General features: G+C 41.6%; 1 protein-coding gene across 1 annotated transcript; it reads left to right on the top strand.

Annotated features, from left to right (window-relative positions):
* Positions 1–1,032: 1,032 nt before the first annotated feature.
* On the top strand, positions 1,033–6,527 carry LOC132354623 (intercellular adhesion molecule 5-like). Its single transcript, XM_059906509.1, is given in 7 exon segments — positions 1,033–1,087; positions 2,426–2,692; positions 3,563–3,883; positions 4,137–4,415; positions 4,951–5,220; positions 5,881–6,123; positions 6,319–6,527. Coding segments are annotated over 7 exon segments (1,644 nt in total).
* The last annotated feature ends 11,466 nt before the right edge of the window (positions 6,528–17,993 follow it).

Below are 17,993 nucleotides of genomic sequence, written 5' to 3'. Positions count from 1 at the left end.
TCTTTCAGACCAGCATACAAGTAAAGGTAGACTTGCACACAACCCAGTGTATGAAAATTAAAATGGAGAATTAGAGGATAGTCACTCATTTATGGAATATCCATAACATGCTAGGCACTGTGCTAGGTGCTGCAGATGCAAGATGATGAAAGGATTATCTCTTGTTCTTAAGGAATTCCTAGTACAGTAATGATTACATCATTAAAATAATGCACTGAGGTGAATTACATTTTAATATACATAGCTTCAGAAATTATGTTTGGCATAAAGTGAGGTACAGGTAATGTGTAATAAGTGAGGGATTATGAAGTGGGATAGGATTAGTCAAGGAAGTCCTTTCTTAGAAGAAATTTGCTTGAATGGGGTTTTGAAAGAAAAACTTGGTATGGATTGGCAGAGAAAAGAAGTGGGCACTTAAGATTTAACTAAGCCAAAGTAGTAATCCAAATGTTGCTTGGTGAACCTGGAGGCAGATCAAAAAGAGATGGATTGTCTTGAGGGATATTTCATAGAGGTCGTGAAGAGAGAGTCCTTGAAGAAGCATTTCTCCCATAAGAGAACAGGACTCGAGTGAACATGTTTTCTAGATTCAGGGTCACTTTCCACTGGACAGTGCCAGATAAACACTGCCAAATTTCATCTCTCTAAACCTCACTTTTCATATGTCTATGCTAACAGCCATCTTCTATTGACTCAAATAGAGGCAAACGTGTAAACAGGTAAGTGCAATACAAGCTTATACAGGAATCTCACTTAATTTAATATCCCCTTCATTATTTCTCATATTTTCCTATGTCTTTTTGTTATGCACATAAACCAAACTGAAATAGATGCAAGAATTTCTTTTAGTACATCCATACCACTGATACTCTTGCTGCAATTTCTCCAGACCATGCAAGTTTTTAGGGAAGGAGCTAACCTTGAAGAGCATCAAAGAAAGAATTTCCTATATCCTTTTTCTCTTTTTTTGTCACTTTCTCCAGCATTGCTGTCTCCTTTCTTCCTCTCCAGCTTTTGGCCCTTCTCATAAGGATGGAAATGCTACTGTTTGGTGTCTGGGCCCTGCTGGCCCTGATTCCTTGCCCAGGTGAGGCTATTTGGGAAAGTTTCTTTAGCTAGTATGTGCCAGGGCACAGGTCAATGAGAAAGAGGATAGGAAATCCTGAGAGGGGTGACACTAGTATTCACTCATCTGGACCCTTGGGAGAGAGTCCTTTTTCTTGGATCTAGGACACAGAATCCTAGGTGTTTCTGGCTCGTAACTGGGAAAACCCACATTAAGGGACAGGATAATAGACCATCAGAAAAAACCCTCTCTAAGAAATATACCTTCTCTGCTTGGCTCCCTGCTGCCCCTGGACTGTCCTATTCTGCTCTCGGGAATATTTTTACTTCTGTGTTGCCATCTTTTGTGTCATGATGAGCTACAATAGGATCTCGATAGGACAGGGCCCATAGTGCAGTTGTGAATAGTGAGTTCTCCAGATGGCAAGAAAGGAACTGGAGCCTTAGTGGGTAACATTGCTGCAAGAGTTGTGTATTCCCAGAAGGGACTAGTATTTGGGAGATGAAGTAGATGGTGGACCTGGAATAGCTAAAGGGGACCGGTAAGGGAAGTTTTGGGGACACTGTGCCCCTCACCGATATCAGACATTTAAAACTTACCTGATGTCTCTCCCACTGCTCCTGAGAAGAGTTCCCTAACAGACTAAACTCTTAAGCATCCAAAAACATCTATTGCCTTAGCACCAAAGCAAAATGGAATAGTCTTATTTTGAGAAGAAGAGGTGAAAAGTTCCATGGAAATAAGTGACCCTGGGAGTCACCTTTATACCAGTGGTTCCCATAATTTGGTGTGCACAAAGGTCACCAGGAGTGCTTGTTTTGTTCCCTTGAGTATTTCCAGGTCCTGCCTTCACAAATTCTTAATCATTCAGTCTGAGGTGGAGCTGGAATCTACAGTCTACAAGCATTCCAGCATAATTCTGGTGAAGGCAATTCTTAGACCATAATTTGAAAAACACTGCTTTGAGGTATAAGTAACAAAGCTCATTTTTTTTCAGGGGTCTACTTACCCCATGAGGGCCCTCAGCAGCCAATTCTGGAAGTTTCCAAGATTTCTGGAAGTTTAGGAAGAGAATGGTTTCCTGGGCATGATTTTTAGCAACGCCATAGTTTCCATGGTGACACTATTAGAGAAATCGAGATCCCAAGAAAGATGATGAGAGGAGGGAATGGTGGTAGAGTCGGGATTCTAACTTGTTGCTTAAGGGTCTTTTTCTTGTTTGTCCCCTGTGCCTTTTTATTCAGGGTATTTTTATTCCTATTCTCTAACCTGTAACTAGATAGAATAGGCTCTGTATTTTCTTTCTTGGGTCTTGTGGTCCTCACCAGTGTCTTTGGCATATGTGGTTGACCTTTTCAGGGGCTGCAGAAGACCTATTTGAGGTTTCTGTTTGGCCACATCAGGCCCTTGTAAAGTATGGGCAGTCCCTAAGGGTCAACTGCAGCACCACATGTCCAGACCCGGGACTCAGTGGAATTGAGACCTTATTAAAGAAAACCCAGGTGGGCAAAGGGCCTCAGTGGAAGGAGTTTCTCCTGGAAGATGTCGCACAGAATTCCATCCTGCAGTGCTTCTTCTCTTGTGCAGGGATCCAAAAGGACATAAGCCTTGGCATCACTGTGTACTGTGAGTGGGGCTGAGGGCTGGGGAGGAAGGGAAGAGTGGGGGAACATGACTGTGCCTTCTTTAGGGAATAATTAGAAAGAGACTTCTTTTAGGGGAGAGAATTGTGGCCCTTAATAAAGATTTCTGTCCTACTGTAGGGATTCTAGAGCCAATTATTTCTGTTTCCCTTTGGTGTAGGCCTTTAAATTAGGAGCAGACCATAGAGCGCCTCCAGACATCTGTGCTTTGAGAATATGTTCAAATACAGGAGGCATTTGCTAATGATGGTAATTTATAAATTATCAAAACAGTATAAAATTAGTGTTGAATTATTTGTCACAAATTTTTAGAATAAACAGGGATTAGGGAGAGCGGGGTCTTTGTAGGCTGGGGTAGTTGGAGAAGTCTCTACAGAAAAGGAGGCTCTTGAGTTTCACTCCTGCAAATGGTTAGGTTTTGAAGTGATGGGAATGGGTGAGGAGCCTCTTTCAGGTAGGCAAATAGCATTGGCAAAGATGTAGCCATAAGAATAAGTGTGATCTCTGGGGTGTCAGAGCTTGGTTAGCTAGGGTGTAGTTTTCATGTGACGGTAAGAAGCTCCTCAGAAGTTGCTCATGCCTCTGAAGCACCTCTGGTAAGAGAGAAAGGCTCTCCAGAATGGCAGCAACTATCAAAGCAGGGGGCCCCTCAACAGTTACATTTCTTGGCTTTAGCCACCTTTGTGGGAAGAAGAAGGCTAAGTCATCTCATCTAGGGCAGAAAGCTGACACTGTTCATCAGATGGTTTAAGAGTAGTGGTCACCTTCTGTCACAGGCTTCCTGTCCTATACCATTTCTTTCTGGAGAGTTGAGTATCTTTCTCTCATCAAGCCCACCTTTTTTGTCTTAAAGAGCCACCAGAGCAAGTGATCATGGAGCTGCAGCCTGAATGGGTGGCTGTGGATGAAGCCTTTACAGTGACATGCCACGTGCCCAGTGTCACACCCCTGGAAAACCTCACCCTTACCCTTCTCCAGGGTAACCAAGAACTACATAGAAAGAATTTTAGGAGCTTGGCTGTGGCCTCCCAAAGAGCTAAGGTCACCATCAGTGTCAAAGCCCAAAGGGAGGATGACAGGTGCAATTTCTCCTGCCATGCAGAACTGAACCTGAGTTCACATGGTGGAGGGCTCTTTTGCAGCAGCTCAGCCATCAAGGTGCTCCGAATCTTTGGTGAGTCAGAGCCCAGGTGTGGAAGGAATCCTGGGGCTCATTTTCCTCAGCTTACCTTGGCCTTTGGCACTCATTTCCCATAGTGTTTAGGATGAGGGTGTAAGGGTAATTGAGCTCCACCTTTACTTGAGCTTTAAACTCACCGTGGGAGGCAGAGAGCTACTAGCCCCACTCCCTACATTGTGGGGTCCTATATGACATGTGATTTATCATGGCTTTTCTCCTTTCTTTCCTTTTCCTCATTTCTTGGCAGAATTCCCTCAGAACCCCCAAATCTGGGTCTCTTCACTTCTGGAAGTTGGGATGGCAGAGACCATGAGCTGTGAGGTGGCTAGAGTGTTCCCAGCTGAAGAGGTAATGATCCACATGTTCCTGGGAGACCAGGAGCTTAGGCCCTTCCTCTCCTGGGAGGGAGACACAGTATGGGCCAATGCCACTGCTCGGGCCATGGAGACTGGTGATCAGGAGCTGTCTTGCCTTGTATCTCTGGGTCCAGTGGAACACAAAACAAGAGAGCCAGTGCATGTCTATAGTAAGTGACCTGCCTCTTCCCTTCCCTTGATAGTTCTCTACCATTGAAAACGTCCATAGTAAAGGCTTGGTGATTCAACTGCAAATATCCCTACTAATCTTTGCTAGGTATACTCCAAAGTGAACATTAGTTTTCAGCTTTCTCTAAGTGCAGGGGTGCGCTGAGGCAGTAGTTCTATCTAGCCTTCACCCTGTTTCCTTAGGCCATCCTACTTACAGAGTGATTGTGAATACTTTAACTTATTCCTAGGAACAATGATTTGGAGTGAGGAGGAAATCTGTAAGATGAAAAGACATCTCGCTATCCTTGCAGCACAGGCGTAGCCAAATATGCGCATGTGGCATTTGTTACAGGAGAAGCTCTCAAATTCCCAAACCATCTCGTTGCTCTGGCCAGTCAGCACAGAAGCAGGAATGGTATCCAAAGTCTTTCCCCTGTTGTCTGCCTACCCGAGGGGTACCACCAGCAGCAAGACTACAGAAGTGGCTGCCAGTTTTGAGAAATATGTTTGATTCTCTTTTTCCTTTCTTTATAGGCTTCCCTCCGCCAATCCTGGAGATAGAAGAATTATACCCATTGGCAGGGACAGAAATTAATGTGACCTGCTCAGGGCATGTATTAACATCACCCAGCCCTACTCTTCGGCTTCAGGGAGCCCCAGATCTCCCTGCCCCTGGGGAGCCTGCCTGGCTTTTACTTACCACCAGGGAGGAAGATGATGGCCGAAATTTCTCCTGTGAGGCCTCTTCGGAGGTTCAGGGTCAGCGGTTGAGCAAAACCACTGTGAACCAACTCCACGTCTTATGTGAGTAGAAGCCTGATCTTTCTTGTCAAAACAAGGATTATTAGTCTTCCATTTCCAGAGATCTTGGCCAGCAGCTTCATTATTAGAGTTGCCACATTTTTCTCATTTAAAAAAAAAAATCAAAGGAGAAAATAAAATTAAAGCTCTCCAAGCTTACCTTACCCCTAGGAAAGTGAGTAGGGGGAAACCGGGAAGAGAAAAGAAAAAGTGGTTAAAGTGATCAAGCAGTATTAGTTGAGGGCCAAAGGCTGAGAACATAGGAAGTGATAGTTGGAGCCTATGCTGAGGAGGGAAATTTCCTCATAAAAACTTGTATTTTGAAAAGTAGAAAAATCGTTGTCTCTGGGCTCACCCCTACCCATGTTCTCACTCACTGAGAAGCAAAGATGGGAAGCAGGGACCCCAGGGCCATCATTGACCAAGCAGTTCAGATCATTTAGTCTTAATCCATTAAAATGCCCTGTGCTGCATCTCAGTCTCATCCAGGGAGGAAAAAGAGTAGCTCAAAGCAGGGAACTGATGGTCCTCCCCTCGGGAAAGAAAGCTATTGGGTGGAGGAGACACAGCGTCTGGATTAGGGGAGGGACAGGGAGCCGAGCATGATGGAGACGAGGGAATGTGGCGCACTGAGCTGGCCCCTCTGGGCTCTTGTTTTTCCAGACAAGCCACGGTTAGAGGAATCTGGTTGCCCTGGCAATCAGACCTGGTTGGAAGGGATGGAGCAGATGCTTGCCTGTGTCCCAAGGGGAAACACGACACCAATCTTGTTGTGTACCTGGAATGGAATGATCTTTGACCTTGAAGTGCCACAGAAGGCAACCCAGGACCACTCTAGAACCTACTGCTCCACAGCCACTAACCAGCTGGGCTCTGTCAGCAAAGACATTGCTGTCATTGTTCAAGGTGACTGCAGCTCCCCTGCTGCCAGGCCCAGGATGGAAATCCCCCAGGGGTTGGGATTCTTAACCAAACGTGGAAAGAAGAAAGATTTCGGTGGGCTGGGGAGGGTGAGACTGACAAATGGGCCTTGTGGGCTGGGCTGGGGCGATTCTCCCGCCCTCGAACACTCCCACTTCTCTGTCTTCTGTGCTTGGGCAGGACTGGATGAAGGAGTCAGTTCCACCATCTTCGTCATTATTATTGTCACCCTTGGAGTGGGCGTAATCATCATAGCAATGTATTTGAACTATCGGCCCTGCAAGATAGAGAGGAGGAACTTGCCCTGTAGGCAGAAGGAGAAGAACAAAGAGGAGGAAAGCCAGTTTGCTGTTCAACAAGCAGAAAAGCACAATGCACAGAACTGTTAGTTAGAAACAGCTATTTGGTTGAAGCCACCCTCTACTACCGGGGTTTCCTGAGGGAGGGAAGAGGGAGTAGAAGAGAAAGGAAGAGACATTATCCTTTGTGTTCTGTGGTCTCATAAAACAGTGTTTCAGGCCCTCATATCCTGTGGATCCAATCCACCCACAAGCTCAACTCCTCTGAGTAGGAATTCAGTCTCAGTGTTCACCTGGTGAGAGGGTCTTTTGCTCCTTGCTGTGTGCTTAATCAGTCCACTCTCAGATTCAGAAAAGAAGATCCTGCCTGTGCCTTGTCACCCCCATTCCCACTGCCCTTTGCTCCCAAACATCAGACTGAAGAGATAGTCAGAAATATCTCTGAAATACAACTCATTTCTCAGGGTTTCCTCATGACTAAGTGGGAACCAATTTCTTAGTCTGGGGACTGGGGTTTGAAGGGAGTCAATACCAAACAAAGGGCTAGGAATCAGAACCCGATTCCCGCCTACACATTCCTGTGCTCCCCTAGCCTGGGGTTCTGGAATGCTGGCTCCCAGAGCTGAGCTTGATGACATCATTAAGGCTCAGTGTCTGGTTAGGCTTCAACTCACCAACCATCTATTGTGTGCCATAGAGGAGTATACAAATCATAAGAAATTCCACACTGAGTCAGACAAGCAGCTTTTCTAGCCCAGTGTTCTGTCCCTGAAATGGAAGGTAGAGTTCTTCCATGAAATTGAGCTCCAAACATCTCTGAATTCCTTTTCATAATCCATTATAGAGTAAATCATCTGTGAGTTCACATTAAACATATTAATTTTTTTTTACCTGTACAAGCTCTTAGGGTAGAGTTCCAATGTTTATTCTCCTTTTACATAAAGAAGTATATATTTTTATACGTCTGAAAACTTCCCTTTAAGCTTCAGGAGGACTCCTCTTGTGACAATGTTCACTATATGATTGAGCTTCCTTCTCTGTTCTTTGGAAAGATTATATTCATCCCCTAGAGAAGACATGAAGAATTGTAAAACCAGATCTTTTCTCCCAAATCAGTCATGTATGGGTCACTGAAATGTTGGAAATGATAAAAAGTAAAAGTGATTTTACGACCTCTGAAAGTATTTCTCTTCTGTGTCACTGCTGAAAGTTTTTATTAAGTCACATAGTTGCACTTTGAGAACAATTTCTTTGAAAAGAATATCAAGTTGGTAGCATAACCAAACAGCCCAGGGCAGGTGGTGCATTAGTTCAGGAAGCAACCTTTTTGACTTGCCTTCAAAACTAAAGTTCAGACTTCCAGATGGAGGTCCACAGCCTTCCAAATTGAAGATGCCAGATAGAAAGAACACAGCATCAGGCATCAAAGTGAAAAAACTCTCATTCTTCCCAGACCTTTCCTGAGTCTGGGTTATGGATTAGCGATAAAATAATCCTTTGGTTTCAACACATACAAAGCAGCAGAGATACAATGGTGAACAAAATACTGTCCCTGCTGCTACAAGCTAGAGCACGTCAACAGGAAAGCACAATTGCACCTTAAATGCTATGAATGGGGAAGCACAGGTCCTTAGGAGAACACCTAACTCAGGATCAAGGAAGGCTTCCTGGGGGGAGCTTGGAAGTACCCCATTTGATTTTACAAAACAGCAGCCCTCCAAAATGACCTTCTCTGCTTCAATTATTCTACTAAATATACTAGTCACTGCTCTCTCATCATGTGAGTAGTAGAAATTATCCACTTTTCTGAATTGAGCACTTGGGGAAATAAGTTAGAAAGAAGAGTATGGAGTTGCCTCATCCGGGAATCTTCAGTCATTTCAGTGTCTGGGGATCAGCTGCATCAGGTCTGTAGCTGTCTCGTATCTGCAAACCCCACCTCATGGCCCCAGTGCTCTGTGGCACAGTGAATCCTAAACAGGAGGGAGGAAGGGGGTCATTCTGACTTCTTGGTCCACCTTGGAGAGCCTGGAGGCTTAGCCTGCTCCTGCCTTTGCTTCTCACTGCCACATGGTGTCACTGTTGACAGTGTCCTACACAGTCCATCAAACCTTGTGGTACTACAAATCCAGGTTCCCAGGTGGGCTGCCGAAGATCTTCCAGGGAGGACGATCGGCTTCCCAGGGCTTGGTCCAGCTTTGGTGATGCCTTGCATGGATTTCCAGGGTTACAGTTCTTAGAGCCGGATACTTTGGATTAGCTGTCCTCCAGGGCTTCTCAGATTTGGGTAGGCTCTTTCCCTTGTAGATTTGGAACCTCTGCTTCCTTTCTCTCCCCAGGGGTCCACACAACCAGGGGTCAAGTGGCCCCTCCTAGTCAATTCTTAAAGCACAAAGGATCTCGTTACATCTTTTTTCCAGAATAATACAACTGGCCGCTGCTCACCCTTCTAAGGGTAGCTGCCTTTCGTGTCTCCCGGGGGCCTCACCCCCTAAAAGGTTTTGATCACACTCCTTTTCTGAAAATAGAGCAACCAGCTCACACTTAGCTGCAGCTACCCTGATTATCTCCAGGTGAAGAGAGCTACCTTTAATACTCCAAAATTTATCCTCTTAGGAAAGTCAAGGTGACTTTCTTTTAGACCTGAGAAAACAAAAATCTTCAGTGAAGCTTCTTACTATAGGGATGATAATAACAGCATTTATCTATTACATAATTATATTTGGAAAGAAATGACATAGTACTGGTAAAAACACTAGCATAGTGTCATATACATGTATTTACAAGTATTAGTTTTTACTATATAATGCTGGTGGTAATCACACCCATAATAAACTGAAAGCAAGAGACAGAAATCCGAGCTCTACCCACCACCAGTCCCTCCCATCATGAAACTTACACAAGCCTCTTAGATAGCCTCATCCACCAGAGGGCAGTCAGCAGAAGCAAGAAGAACTACAATCCTGCAAGCCTGTGGAACAAAAACCACATTCACAGAAAGATAGACAAGATGAAAAGGCAGAGGGCTATGTACCAGATGAAGGAACAAGATAAAACCCCAGAAAAACAACTAAATGAAGTGGAGATAGGCAACCTTCCAGAAAAAGAATTCAGAATAATGATAGTGAAGATGACCCAGGACCTCGGAAAAAGAATGGAGGCAAAGATCGAGAAGATGCAAGAAATGTTTAACAAAGACCTAGAAAGAAACAGAGATGAACAATTCAATAACTGAAATGAAAACTACATTAGAAGGAATCAATAGCAGAATAACTGAGGCAGAAGAACGGATAAGTGACCTGGAAGACAGAATGGTGGAATTCACTGCTGCATAACAGACTAAAGAAAAAAGAATGAAAAGAAATGAAAACAGCCTAAGAGACCTCTGGGACAACATTAAATGCAACAACATTCGCATTACAGGGGTCCCAGAAGGAGAAGAGAGAGAGAAAGGACCAGAGAAAGTATTTGAAGAGATTATAGTCGAAAACTTCCCTAACATGGGAAAGGAAATAGCCACCCAAGTCCAGGAAGCACAGCGAGTCCCATACAGGATAAACCCAAGGAGAAACATGCCGAGACACACAGTAATCAAATTGGCAAAAATTAAAGACAAAGAAAAATTATTGAAAGCAGCAAGGGAAAAATGACAAATAACATACAAGGGAACTCCCATAAGGTTAACAGCTGATTTCTCAGCAGAAACTCTACAAGCCAGAAGGGAGTGGCATGATATACTTAAAGTGATGAAAGGGAAGAACCTACAACCAAGATTACTCTACCCGGCAAGGATCTCATTCAGATTCGATAGAGAAATCAAAAGCTTTACAGACAAGCAAAAGCTAAGAGAATTCAGCACCACCAAACCAGCTCTACAACAAATGCTAAAGGAACTTCTCTAAGTGGGAAACACAAGAGAAGAAAAGGACCTACAAAAACAAACCCAAAACAATTAAGAAAATGGTCATAGGAACATACATATCGATAATTACCTTAAACGTGAATGGATTAAATGCCCCAACCAAAAGACATAGACTGGCTGAATGGATACAAAAACAAGACCCATATATATGCTGTCTACAAGAGACCCACTTTAGACCTAGGGACACATACAGACTGAAAGTGAGGGGATGGAAAAAGATATTCCATGCAAATGGAAATCAAAAGAAAGCTGGAGTAGCTATACTCATATCAGATAAAATAGACTTTAAAATAAAGAATGTTACAAGAGACAAGGGAGGACACTACATAATGATCAAGGGATCAATCCAAGAAGAAGATATAACAATTATAAATATATATGCACCCAACATAGGAGCACCTCAATACATAAGGCAACTGCTAACAGCTATAAAAGAGGAAATCGACAGTAACACAATAATAGTGGGGGACTTTAACACCTCACTTACACCAATGGACAGATCATCCAAAATGAAAATAAATAAGGAAACAGAAGCTTTAAATGACACAATAGACCAGATAGATTTAATTGATATATATAGGACATTCCATCCAAAAACAGCAGATTACACGTTCTTCTCAAGTGCGCACGGAACATTCTCCAGGATAGATCACATCTTGGGTCACAAATCAAGCCTCAGTAAATTTAAGAAAATTGAAATCATATCAAGCATCTTTTCTGACCACAACGCTATGAGATTAGAAATGAATTACAGGGAAAAAAACGTAAAAAAGACAAACACATGGAGGCTAAACAATACGTTACTAAATAACCAAGAGATCACTGAAGAAATCAAAGAGGAAATAAAAAAATACCTAGAGACAAATGACAATAAAAACACGATGATCCAAAACCTATGGCATGCAGCAAAAGCAGTTCTAAGAGGGAAGTTTATAGCTATATAAGCCTACCTCAAGAAACAAGAAAAATCTCAAATAAACAATCTAACCTTACACCTAAAGGAACTAGAGAAAGAAGACCAAACAAAACCCAAAGTTAGCAGAAGGAAAGAAATCATAAAGATCAGAGCAGAAATAAATGAAATAGAAACAAAGAAAACAATAGCAAAGATCAATAAAACTAAAAACTGGTTCTTTGAGAAGATAAACAAAATTGATAAACCATTAGCCAGACTCATCAAGAAAAAGAGGGAGAGGACTCAGATCAATAAAATTAGAAATGAAAAAGGAGAAGTTACAACAGACACTGCAGAAATACAAAGCATCCTAACAGACTACTACAAGCAACTCTATGCCAACAAAATGGACAACCTGGAAGAAATGGACAAATTCTTAGAAAGGTATAACCTTCCAAGACTGAACCAGGAAGAAATAGAAAATATGAACAGACCAATCACAAGTAATGAAACTGAAACTGTGATTAAAAATCTTCCAACAAACAAAAGTCCAGGACCAGATGGCTTCACAGGTGAATTCTATCAAACATTTAGAGAAGAGCTAACACCCATCCTTCTCAAACTCTTCCAAAAAATTGTGGAGGAAGGAACACTCCCAAACTCATTCTATGAGGCCACCATCACCCTGATACCAAAACCAGACAAAGATACTACAAAAAAAGAAAATTACAGACCAATATCACTGATGAATATAGATGCAAAAATCCTCAACAAAATACTAGCAAACAGAATCCAACAACACATTATAAGGATCATACACCATGATCAAGTGGGATTTATCCCAGGGATGCAAGGATTCTTCAATATATGCAAATCAATCAATGTGATACACCATATTAACAAATTGAAGAATAAAAACCATATGATCATCTCAATAGATGCAGAAAAAGCTTTTGACAAAATTCAACACCCATTTATGATAAAAACTCTCCAGAAAGTGCGCATAGAGGGAACCTACCTCAACATAATAGAGGCCATATACGACAAACCCACAGCAAACATCATTCTCAATTGTGAAAAACTGAAAGCATTTCCTCTAAGATCAGGAACGAGACAAGGATGTCCACTCTCACCACTATTATTCAACATAGTTTTGGAAGTCCTAGCCACGGCAATCAGAGAAGAAAAAGAAATAAAAGGAATACAAATTGGGAAAGAAGAAGTAAAACTGTCACTGTTTGCAGATGACATGATACTATACATAGAGAATCTTAAAGATGCCACCAGAAAACTACTAGAGCTAATCAATGAATTTGGTAAAGTTGCAGGATACAAAATTAATGCACAGAAATCTCTTGCATTCCTATACACTAATGATGAAAAATCTGAAAGAGAAATTAAGGAAACACTCCCATTTACCACTGCAACAAAAAGAATAAAATACCTAGGAATAAACCTACCTAGGGAGACAAAAGACCTGTATGCAGAAAACTATAAGATACTGATGAAAGAATTTAAAGATGATACCAACAGATGGAGAGATATACCATGTTCATGGATTGGAAGAATCAATATTGTGAAAATGACTATACTACCCAAAGCAATCTACAGATTCAATGCAATCCCTATCAAATTACCAATGGCATTTTTTACGGAACTAGAACAAAAAATCTTAAAATTTGTGTGGAGACACAAAAGACCCTGAATAGCCAAAGCAGTCTTGAGGGAAAAAAACGGAGCTGGAGGAATCAGACTCCCTGACTTCAGACTATACTAAAAAGCTACAGGAATCAAGACAATATGGTACTGGCACAAAAACAGAAACATAGATCAATGGAACAAGATAGAAAGCCCAGAGATAAACCCACGCACCTATGGTCAACTAATCTATGACAAAGGAGGCAAGGATATACAATGGAGAAAAGACAGTCTCTTCAATAAGTGGTGCTGGGGAAACTGGACAGCTACATGTGAAAGAATGAAATTAGAACACTCCCTAACACCATACACAAAAATAAACTCAAAATGGATTCGAGACCTAAATGTAAGACCAGACACTATAAAACTCTTAGAGGAAAACATAGGAAGAACACTCTTTGACATAAATCACAGCAAGATCTTTTTTGATCCACCTCCTAGAGTAATGGAAATAAAAACAAAAATAAACAAATGGGACCTAATGAGACTTCAAAGCTTTTGCACAACAAAGGAAACCATAAACAAGACGAAAAGACAACCCTCAGAATGGGAGAAAATATTTGCAAATGAGTCAGCAGACAAAGGATTAATCTCCAAAATATATAAACAGCTCATGCAGCTCAATATTAAAGAAACAAACAACCCAATCCAAAAATGGGCAGAAGACCTAAACAGACATTTCTCCAAAGAAGACATACAGATGGCCAAGAAGCACATGAAAAGCTGCTCAACATCACTAATTATTAGAGAAATGCAAATCACAACTACAATGAGGTATCACCTCACTCCTGTTAGAATGGGCACCATCAGAAAATCTACAAACAACAAATGCTGGAGAGGGTGTGGAGAAAAGGGAACCCTCTTGCACTGTTGGTGAGAATGTAAATTGATACAGCCACTATGGAGAACAGTATGGAGGTTCCTTAAACAACTAAAAATAGAATTATCATATGATCCAGCAATCCCACTACTGGGCATATACCCAGAGAAAACCGTAATTCAGAAAGACACATGCACCCCAATGTTCATTGCAGCACTATTTACAATAGCCAGGTCATGGAAGCAACCTAAATGCCCATCGACAGACGAATGGATAAAGAAGATGTGGTACATATATACAATGGAATATTACTCAGCCATAAAAAGGAACGAAATTGAGTCATTTGTTGAGACGTGGATGGATCTAGAGACTGTCATACAGAGTGAAGTAAATCAGAAAGAGAAAAACGAATATCGTATATTAACGCATGTATGTGGAACCTAGAAAAATGGTACAGATGAACCGGTTTGCAGGGCAGAAGTTGAGACACAGATGTAGAGAACAAATGTATGGACACCAAGGGGGGAAAGCCGCGGGGGGGCGGGGGGGGGAGGATGGTGGTGTGCTGAATTGGGCGATTGGGATTGACATGTATACACTGATGTGTATAAAATTGATGACTAATAAGAACCTGCTGTATAAAAAAATAAATAAAATTAAATTAAAAAAAAAAAGTCAGAAATCCATGGCAACGACTGAGGGCCATCAAAAGTCATATACACCACTGATACTTCCTTTCTCTTTTTCCATTGTGTTCTCACTTCCTCTTTTTCTATTCCATTTCCTTTTCCTTCCTCTACTTTCCCGTTTTTTTTTTTGTTGTTGTTGTTGTTGTTCCCTAAGATTTGGGACTACTAGTAGGAGGGCCAATTGTCCCAGTTTGCATTGAGCGGAGAGGTTCCTAAAACATGGGACTTTTGGCACTAAAATTGAGAAAGTCTCATGCAAACTGGCACGAACTGGTCACCCTAATACTGGTATCACTCAAAGTGTTTCTCAGCTTTGCCAAGGCCTGATTTAAAGAAGTCACAAAGCAGTATCATTTTTGCTTATCCCAGAAGCCCAGGTCCTGTAATTCTGAGGACTTGTGAAGCAAGGGCAAAGTGTAAGTCCTCTCAAATGTGTATAAAAGGACAAAACTCACTATATGTGTTTCAGCAATAATGATGGGAGAAATTCAGAATGATCATTTCAGGTTAAATTTAAAAGATTACATGGCATCAGAAAAACATTATTCCAAGGGGTCTAGGATTACTGGAGCTCTGCCTATTGAACTCTTTCTTCTGCAAATCTCACTAATCTTAACCTTGGGGAAGACTTCTTCACTAGAAAATAATTTTTAAACATTTAAAATCATGCATTCAGATGTAATGTACAACATGGTGACTATAGTTAACACTGTACTGCATATTTGAAAGTTGCTAAGAGAATCGATCTTAAAAGTTCTGGGCTTCCCTGGTGGTGCAGTGGTTAAGAATCTGCCTGCCAATGCAGGGGACACAGGTTCGAGCCCTGGTCTGGGAAGATCCCACATGCCACGGAGCAACTAAGTCCGTGCGCCACAACTACTGAGCCTGTGCTCTGGAGCCCACGGGCCACAATTACTGAGCCCGCGTGCTGCAACTACTGAAATCCGCATGCCTAGAGCCAGTGCTCCGCAAAAAGAGAAGCCACCGCGATGAGAAGCCCGCGCACCACAACGAAGAGTAGCCCCCGCTCGCCACAACTAGACAAAACCCGCATGCAGCAACGAAGACCCAACACGGCCAAAAATAAATAAATTAAAAAATAAATAAATTTTAAAAAATGTTTTTAAAAAAAAGTTCTCATTACAAGAAAAAATTTTTTGTGACTATGTATGCTGACGGATATTAACTAGACTTATTGTGGTGCTCATTTTGCAATATATACAAATATCAAATCATTATGTTGTATACCTGAAACTAATGTTTTATGCCAATTATACCTCAATTAAAAAATTTAAATTGCAGCAAAATATTCATAACATAAAATTTACCACTTTAAACGCACAGTTCAATAATAACTACATTCACATTGTTGTGAATTACACAATTGTGTAATTCACAACAGAAACTCATTTTCATTTTGCAAAACTAAGTCTACCCATTAAACAACTCCCCATTCCCTTTCCCCCCAGCCCCTGGTAACCAGCATTCTACTTTCTGTCTCTATGAATTTGACTACTCAAAGTACTTCACATGGGAGGAATCATCCAGTATTTGTCCTTTTGCTACTGACTTATTAGAATTTTTTAAATTGACTGGTTAGAACTGGAAACAGAAAGTGTAGAAACTGGCCCAGGTCTCTCATCTCCTTTTGCCCCCTTTTACCAATACAATACCTGTGGACACGTGCATTTCATCTTTGTGGTCCCAACTCAGTGATTCTCAGCCTTCTCACCTGGGGAGTTTTTAAAATTCTCTTGTCCAGATCCCATCCCAGATCCATTAAAGTCAGAATCTCAGGGAGTGAAGGCTACAGAAAACACCCCCGGCATTTCTAATTTACAGCCGAGTTTGCCATCCAACGCCTAACTGGAGAGCTGAAAGGGAGATTAACAGTAGGCAAATCAAAGAGTTTAGGGTAGATGGTCTTTAAGGTCTTTTTAAATTCAAAAATTTTGCAAAATCCACTAGCGTCTTCGTAATTCTCAACCAGCAGTGGTTGAGTTGATTCAGCTACGCCCGCCCAGAAGGAGCTGAGTGGAAGCTCTCTGGAGTGTGGCTCCCTCTGCAGTCAACTGCTGTCATGACAGCCCCACTTTAGAACCCTCTTACTAGTGGCTACAACACCCCTCTCTGCAGGCACCCCTCTCCTGCCACATTCATCCAACACATACTTCTTAAGATGGCTCACTTTCCTTTTTTTTTGACACACCACACGCATGCGGAATCTTAGTTCCCCGAACAGGGATTGAACCCTTGCCCCCTGCAGTGGAAGCATGGAGTCTTAACCGCTGGACCGCCAGGGAAGTCCCCTCACTTTCCTTTTAAAACACTTATTCAAGCCAATAGATAATAATATTTGTGCTTAATACATCAACTTCTAAAAGACCATGAGATATGCAAATAATTCTAAGGTCAAATGAGGGATATTACAGGGACATTGATTTCAGCTGAATGTAAGAAATACTTTGCTGAAACCAGAGGGGTTTAATAGAATAAATTACCTTGGAAAATAGTAATTCCCTTGACACCAGTGCTACACAAGTGAGTACCATCTGTGAGGGAGGCTATAGGGTAAGAATCCTAAATTAGAAGGAATTAGGATGACCTGTGAGGCCCTTCTAACTCCAAAACTCCATGATTTAAAAGTCAGACAAAAATGACCTAAGGCAGAGGAATGGTTTCTGAGTTAAGAAATGGAGCTCCAGGGTTCTGATTATTCCAACTTTCAACTACTCCCCAAGTTTACATTTACATTAGTTACCTGATGTAAAATATCCAAAATGAATACACGTGAGTCCCATTTTGAAGAAAATTCATTATGGCATGTAAAACTTTGAGCTTTTCTGGAAGATTTATTGATTATTTGCATTGTGAAAGAATTATTGACTTTGTAAAATCATGTTTGGATGATAGAGTTACTTTGAGCATCTAACTATTAATTTACAGATCACTAGTTACTTAGCCAAGGTGCTTGGGTGACTAAAAACTTAACACTAAAGCTGCCCTTTTAAGTTCATTTGGAAATAAAAAAGAAAGAAACATCTGAGGTGCCATTAGGAAAACAGAATGTGATTCAATAACAAGTACTTAAACATTCCCTTGGAAAACACAGAGCACCCCACAATTCGATGCAAAACCAGCTGCAACTTCTTGAGTGCTGTACTGTGTCAATCACTTCAGAAACCTCATTTCATTTAATCCTCACATAAGCCTTGTAAGGCAATACACTATTATCTCCATTTTATCGGTGAGGAAATTGGGTCTCAGGGAGGTTAAGTAATTTCTTCCCGAACATAAGTTCAAGTCCAAGTCTTTCTGATTCTTTCCCTTATACCAAGTTATCCCAATCCACTCCTCTAAGAACAAATTGTCCACTGACAGCTTGAAGACCACATGTGTTTGGGTTAACTTTTGCCCTTAAAGTGTTTTCAATAAGAATTAGTTGCCAATGTTTAAACATTAGATTTTACATGAAAGTCTGGATGTCCTGTCTGTCTCGAAGAATCAGGTCTGGCAGCCCTGCTCCTGCAGT

This window comes from Balaenoptera ricei, chromosome 20 (genome assembly GCF_028023285.1).
Source record: "Balaenoptera ricei isolate mBalRic1 chromosome 20, mBalRic1.hap2, whole genome shotgun sequence".
Lineage (NCBI taxonomy): Eukaryota > Metazoa > Chordata > Mammalia > Artiodactyla > Balaenopteridae > Balaenoptera > Balaenoptera ricei.
The sequence above is the reverse complement of the archived record's forward strand: the minus strand, read 5'-3'. Positions and strand labels throughout refer to the sequence as shown.